Source organism: Galeopterus variegatus, unplaced genomic scaffold (genome assembly GCF_000696425.1).
Source record: "Galeopterus variegatus unplaced genomic scaffold, G_variegatus-3.0.2 Scaffold9592, whole genome shotgun sequence".
In the NCBI taxonomy this organism is placed as follows: domain Eukaryota; kingdom Metazoa; phylum Chordata; class Mammalia; order Dermoptera; family Cynocephalidae; genus Galeopterus; species Galeopterus variegatus.
In genome coordinates, this window is record NW_007735703.1 from 51,711 (window position 1) to 58,936 (window position 7,226).

The 7,226-nt window shown below is 38.8% G+C and overlaps 1 protein-coding gene across 1 annotated transcript in view; it reads right to left on the minus strand.

Moving 5' to 3' along the window:
• Positions 1-4,806: 4,806 nt before the first annotated feature.
• The window catches only part of LOC103609412 (XK-related protein 9-like), a 14,440-nt gene continuing 12,020 nt past the window's right edge, over positions 4,807-7,226 (minus strand). Inside the window, 1 exon segment of the mRNA XM_008593738.1 lies at positions 4,807-4,936. Within this exon segment, the coding sequence (XP_008591960.1) occupies positions 4,807-4,936 (130 nt within the window).

Below are 7,226 nucleotides of genomic sequence, written 5' to 3' on the forward strand. Positions count from 1 at the left end.
TCAGCCATTAAAACCTGAGCTGCACAAAAAGCCTTCTCCAGATAATCAGCAGCAAAGCAACAATTTAGCTCAACTACAGGGCTCAAGTGCTAGTCCCCACAGGAAGTTCCCCCATTCTAGAAGTAAGCAAAGGACAACAAATTCATTCCGATGCAGAGTTTAAGTGGAGGGAACAGCAAATAATCCAACACAAAACTGAAAGAAAAAACAAAACACCCACAGACTAGAGACAAAATTTGATATTAACTGTTAAAGATCTCACATCACCAAAGAACACTTATAAAATCTAGAAGGACTGGGTGGGAGGAGGGACAGGATCCTCAGCTGACACCCACAACCAGCCCAGTAACAGCCACCGAGCCACTGCAGGAAGCACCCTGGGTTCCTGAGCCAGGGCGGTGGAGGATAGAGGGCTTCAGCCATGCCCTCCTACACCTACAACTGGCCCAGCGATAACCACCGAACTACCACTGGAAGCCCCCTAGTCTCCCAAGGGGGGGCTGTGGGGAGCTGAGGGCTTCAGCCAAACCCCACTGACATCTGCACCCAGCCCAGCAATGACCAAGCCACCTCTGGAAGCCCCCTAGTCTCCCCTGCAGGAATGAGGGGGGTGCCACAGGCCTCAACCAAGCCCCTCCTTATTCTTCCTCTTCCTCCCACCATATTTCCTTTCCCCTTTCTCTCTCTGCCTCCCCCTAACTGCTCCACAACACCTTAGAATGTAAAAATATATATTAATAAATAAACTTTTTTTTTTCCTTTTTTGTCTTTTTTCGTGTCCGGCAATGGATCGCAACCGTCAGTGTCACACCTGTACCGGACCGGGACCGGCAACGGGATCGCAACCCTCGGTGTCGCACCCGCACCTCACTCAGCCAATGAGTGGGAACCAGTCTGTATGTGGGATCCGAACCCTCGGCGGGAGCACCGCCACACTCCCAAGCGGCGCACTGTAGCAGTGCACCACCGGGCCGGCCCCTTAATAAATAAACTTAAAAAGAAAAGAAATATGAATCTTTCCATGAGCTTTTTGAAGTAAACCTCATTAACAAAGAAAAAACTATACCCAAGAAGACGATAGTAAAACTACTGCATACCAAAACAGTAAAGGTACAAATCTCAAAACAGCCAGAGAAAAATGACAAATTACGTACAGGAGAATCATAATAGGAATGATCACTAAATTAAAAACAAAGGAGGCCAGAACACAGTGGAATAACATCTTTAAAGCACTTAAGGGGGGAAAAACTGTCAATCCTGAACTCTATATCCAGCAAAAATATCCTACAAGAATAAAGGACAAATAAAGACATGTTCAAATGAAGAAAGAAAAAGAATTCATCACCAATAAACCTACAAAACTATAAAAACATGCTATGAGAATTTCTCTAGGCTGAAAGGAAATGGTAACACAAGGACATTTAAATCTTCAGTAATGAATGAAGAGCACTCTCACTTTATGACTCAAAGTCTCTTGGTCCTTTATGACTCAAAGATTCTGACTCAGATGCTGCCAAGCATGGCTAACTTCTTTCCCCATTCACTCCCTCAAACATATACGTACGTACACCAAACATGCAGGGACAGTGAGATATGCAATAAGTGAGGTTCACATATGTAAGGATCACATGCCCAAGGTAAACCATAGATTCTTGTATTAGTCCATTTCTGTTGCTTATAACAAAATATCTGGAACTGGATAATTTTCAAGAAAACAAAACTTATTGCTTATAGTTTCAGAGGCTAGGAAGTCCAGGGAACACATCTGGTAAGGGTCTTCTTTGGAGGTGGCTTTACAGCAATGCTGGGTTCTCACATGGCAGAAAATGGTGGAGCAGATAGAAAGAGAGTTCCTTATGCCCTCTGCTTTTAAAACCTTCAGAACCACATCCCTGACCACCATTATTAATCCATTTACTACAACATGGTCCTACAGCCCAATCACCTCTTCAAGGCCCTATATTTCAATCACCATAATAGGATTTCCCACCCTCTTTACATTGTCACAGTAGGGACCAGGTTTAGAGAGGTGGGGGTGGGGGAGACATCAATCCACAGCAATTCCTTAGCTCCCACAAGAGTAAATGGTTTTTCCACACTGCCTAGCTTTCTCAAAGAGTAGCACAGGAAACATCTTGAGTCTTTATAAACTCTATGTAATATAGAAATGTAACCACTTCTGTTATTCAGTATTTGTTTCATTTACAAAATAAAAACTACAAACATTATAGTAAACATTCTGAACCATAGCTTGTCAATATCTGTAAATGCTTCAGTATGTAACATTTCAAGCAACAGAATTCAATTCTGCATCTGTTTTGTAACCACAACAGTACTTAGCAAAGTGCTGGGACAGAGCGTTAGAGCTTAACATCTATTTATTGTTTTCAAATAGTCAAAATGTGCTATATCCTATAAGATCACCCTTCTTCCCAAGAGCTATATAGCAGTTTTGTTGTCAGGCACTCGCACAGAGGAATCCAAGACCAACGTTGGTTTTATAGCTCTTCTAATAGTTGACAGCTCTTTTTGGTGTTACAACTCTTTATGATGTTTCTCCGCTTCATTGTTTGCAAGCAAAGAGAGGATGAGCATTAAGCTCATGTCTCCCCAAATGAAGGAAAAGGCCCACCTTATATAGCCAAAAACTTCCTATTCAAGTTCTCATTTAGGTCATCTTATGCAAATGAGGGGTGAAAGTCTGTTAGTCTGGACTGGTTGGCTATGAGACATAGCTCCTTGGTCAGTTCTGGAACCTAATTTGCATGGGTGCAGGAAGCAAGCTAGGTTACAAAAGCTAAAGTTTGCAATTAAGACAGCCAAGCATAAAATTTCTAAAACAGTTTCTCCAGTGAAAGGGGACAGGTTTAACAATCAGAAAATGTTCAGGGTTCCCCACTACAGTTTCATATTAAGTTGTAAGACTAAATGTGTAACTGTCAACTCTTTTTCTATTGGTAATAGAGAAGGCTATGATTTGGGTACTCATTCATTAAGAGGTGACCCCAAGGAGAAGAAAGGATGAAGAACTGAAAAAGAAAAGGTGGTTTGATGGGAAAAGTTTATTTTCAGGACTTCAGCCTAATCCAACTGGCATCTATAGTACTCCTAGGACCAAAATTTACTTCTTACTAGAAGGAATTATGCTCAAAAGTACTAATAAATAATTTGGTTACTTCAAGTCCTTTGCCATTTTTAATTGGGTTATTTGGTGGTGATGTTGAGTTGTAGAAGTTCTTTATATATTCTGAATATTAAACCCCTATCAAATACAGACATTTCTCCAAAGAAGATATACAAATGGCCAGTAAGCATATGAAAAGATGTTCAATGTCACAAATCAGGAAAATGCAAATCAAAACTACAAAGACATATCACCTCACACCCATTAGGGTGGCCATGATAAAAAAAAATTAAAAGATAACAAGTGTTGGTGGAGATGTAGAGAAATTGGAACGTTTGTGCACTGTTGGTAGCTTTGTAAAATAGTTTAGACATCATAGAAAGTAGCATGAAGTTTCCTCAAAAGATTAAAAATAGAATTACCATATGATCTGGGAATCTCACTTCTAGGTATATATGCAAAAGAATTGAAAGCAAGATCTCAAAGAAATATGTGCAAACCCATGTCCACTGTAGCATCATTCATAACAGCCAAGAGGTGGAAGCAACCCAAATGTCCATCAGTGGATGCACAGATAGAGAAAATGTGGCATGTACATACAATGGAATATTATTCAACCTTAAAAAAGAAGAAAACCCTGTCACATCCTACAACATGGATGAACACTGAGAACATTATGCTAAGCTAAATAAGTCAAATACTTAGCAAGAATATTATGCTAAGTGAAAAAAGACAAATACTGTATGATTCCACTTATATAAGGTATCTTAAGTAGTCAAACTCATAGAAACAGAAAGTAGAGTTGTGCTTTCTAGGGGCTTGGGGGAGGGGAAAATAGAGAGTTGTTTAACGGATATAGAATCTCAGCTTTCCAAGATGAAGAAGTTCTAGAGATCTGTGGCACAAACAGGGTGAATATAGTTAATACTGCTGAACTGTAAGCTTAAAAAATGAGCACAATGGTAAGTTTTGTTATGTGTTTTTTACAATTAAAAAAAATAAAAAATAATAAAATATGATTTGGTTACAATTTTTAGCACAAATATATTTAATATAAATTATATGTCAAGAATGCATTAATTCAGAAAAGCTAGAAAATAAGTAAATAAAAGTTTCAATCCTCTCAAATGCATACCAATTCTCTTCTACTTACTAAATTTGGCAGTTCATGAAACGAGCATAGTAGGAGCTTACTAAGAATTTTTTCTTCTTCTTTCCTTGCTTTCTCTTTTTCTCTACTCAAACTGCCCCTAACTCAAAATATATGCACTGAATGAAGACAGTAAAGGAAAGAATGAGTTATTCTGCTCTTCTCTTCCCTTTAAAGTTCTTTACAACAGGTATAGCAGTTGTAGTTCAGAAACAGTGAGAGAAAGTGAGGGGGAAGCTCAACTCCAGCCTTTTAATTATCAGATCCAGACAATTTCTTCCACTTCAGGGTCAAGATGGCAGCTCTACATGACAGCGACAAATATCTGAGTACCTGAGATCTTCAAAACCAAATGAAAAATTAATTTAAATAACAAAATATTATTATACACTCTCACACTCACAATTAATGTACCAGAACTGATCCCAAATTAAAGGCATCAAAAATAAAAGACTACATGCACACACAACATACATTTTCTTTACTAACCAATAAAACAAAAATAAAAAAACAGAAGTCATAAATGAAAAGCTTATTCCAGTAAGAAATACCTCATTCTACAATCTCTTTGAACTGATTTTCCACCAATTTCATCACATCTTGTTGCTTCACTTCTGTTTGGGTGAAAAGTCCCATAATAAACAATAAGAAAAATAATTCCAGCCCTGTGGTGCCAGCATATAACCCAGCAGGTAGGCCTCGCTGCCGCCACCCTACTCCATCACCAACCTGGCTAAGTGTGCACCAATCAGAGAGGCGCCCAACCAGAGAAGCAGAAGATACGTAGAGACCACACGCCCTGCAATGCCAGTGTGTGACCCAGCAAGTAGGCCTCGCTGCTGTTGCCTGACTCCATCCCCAGCCCAGCCCAGTGCATGCTGACCAGAGAGGCGCCTCCCTGGAGAGGCCCAAGACCCAAGGCAACCATGCACTCAAGGCACTAGTGGACAACAAAGCAGACACTGAGGCAGCCATACCAAATTGGCAGCCCCAGCAGCATCCTAGCCAGACAATAGTGTCAAACCAGTGGACTGTGAAATCCCCTGCCACAATGACTAAACATCAAAGGAAAGATACCAGAAATATGAAAAATCAAGAAAGTACACCACCAAAGGGTAATAACTCTCAAGCTCTAGATCCTATAGAACAAGAAGCCCTTGAAATGTCTGACAAGGAATTTCGAGTGATAATTCTAAGGAAACTAAGTGAGATACAAGAAAACTCAGCTGGACAAAATGATGAAACAAGGAAAAGTATACAGGACCTGAAAGAAGAAATGTACAAGGAAATCAATGCCCTGAAAAAGAATGTAGCAGAGCTGGCCAAGCTGAAGAATGCATTCAATGCAATAAAAAAACACAGCAGAGAGTTTAACCAGCACGCTTGCAGAAGCAGAAGAGAGAACTTCTGACCTTGAATATGGGCTGCTTAAAATAACACAGGCAGACAAAAAAAGAAAAGAATTAAAAACATTGAAGAAAATCTAAGAGAGATATCAGACAACCTTAAGCGCTCAAATATCCGAGTCATGGGTATTCCAGAAGGGGAGGAAAAAGGAGATTGCATTGAAAACGTATTGAACAAAATAGTGGCAGAAAGCTTCCCAGGTATAGGAAAAGACACAGATCTTTAGATTCAAGGAGCTCAAAGATCTCGAAACGTATTCAACCCAAAAAGGTCTTCTCCAAGACATGTTATAGTCAAATTGGCAAAACTCAAAGACAAAGAGAGAATCTTAAAAGCTGCAAGACAGAAGCATAAAATCACCTATAAGGGGACCCCAATCAGACTTTTCATCACAAACCCTAAAAGCCAGAAAGGAATGGAATGATATATTCAAAATACTAAAAGACAGAGATTGCCAGTCAAGAATACTCAACCCCACAAGACTATCCTTCTGAAATGAAGGGCAAATCATACATTTCTCAGACAAACAAAAACTGCAGGAGTTCACTACCACATGACCACCCTTATAAGAAATTCTCAAGGGAGTATTGGGTTTGGTACATGAAAAATAACTACCACTGCCATAAAAAATCAAGAAAAATCAAAACCCACTAGTAAAATAAAAATGGCAACAATGAAGAGAAAACAAAAAAAAAGTTTATCCACAACCCACGGAACCAACAAGTACAGAAAACAAACAGTAAATCAGAAAGAAAGGAACAAAAGACACTTAAGACATCCAAACAAAAATCAATAAAATGTTAGGAGTAAATCAACACTTCTCAATAACAACTCTTAGTGTAAAAGGATTAAATTCCCCAATCAAAGGACACAGACTGGCTGACTGGATTAAAAAGGAGGACCTAACTATATGCTGCCTTCAAGAGACCCACCTCACCTATTAAAGACTCACATAGACTAAGAGTGAAAGGATGGAAAAAGATTTATCATGCAGACAGAAATGAAAAATGAGCTGGAGTAGCTATTCTTATATCTGATAAAATAGACTTTAAACTAAAAACCATAAAAAGAGATAATGAGGGTCACTACATAATGATAAAAGGATTGATCCGTCAAGAAGACATAACAATCATAAATATGTATGCACCCAATTTTGGAGCAGCCAGATTTATAAAGCAAACTCTATTAGACCTAAAGAAGGAAATAGACACTAATACCATAATAGCAGGGGACCTGAACACCCCACTGTCAATATTAGACAGATCATCTAGGCAAAGAATCAGCAGAGAAACACAAGATCTTACTAGACCAATTGGACTTGGCAGATATCTACAGAACATTCCATCCAACAACCTCAGAATATTCATATTCTGATCAGCACTGGATCGTTCTCCAGGATAGATCACATATTAGATCACAAATCAAGTCTCAACAAATTAAAAAAAAATTGGAATTATTCCATGGATTTTTTCAGATCACAATGGATTAAGGGTCCAAGAAGAAATTAAACAGGAAATCAAAAAATTCCTTGAAACTAATGAAAAT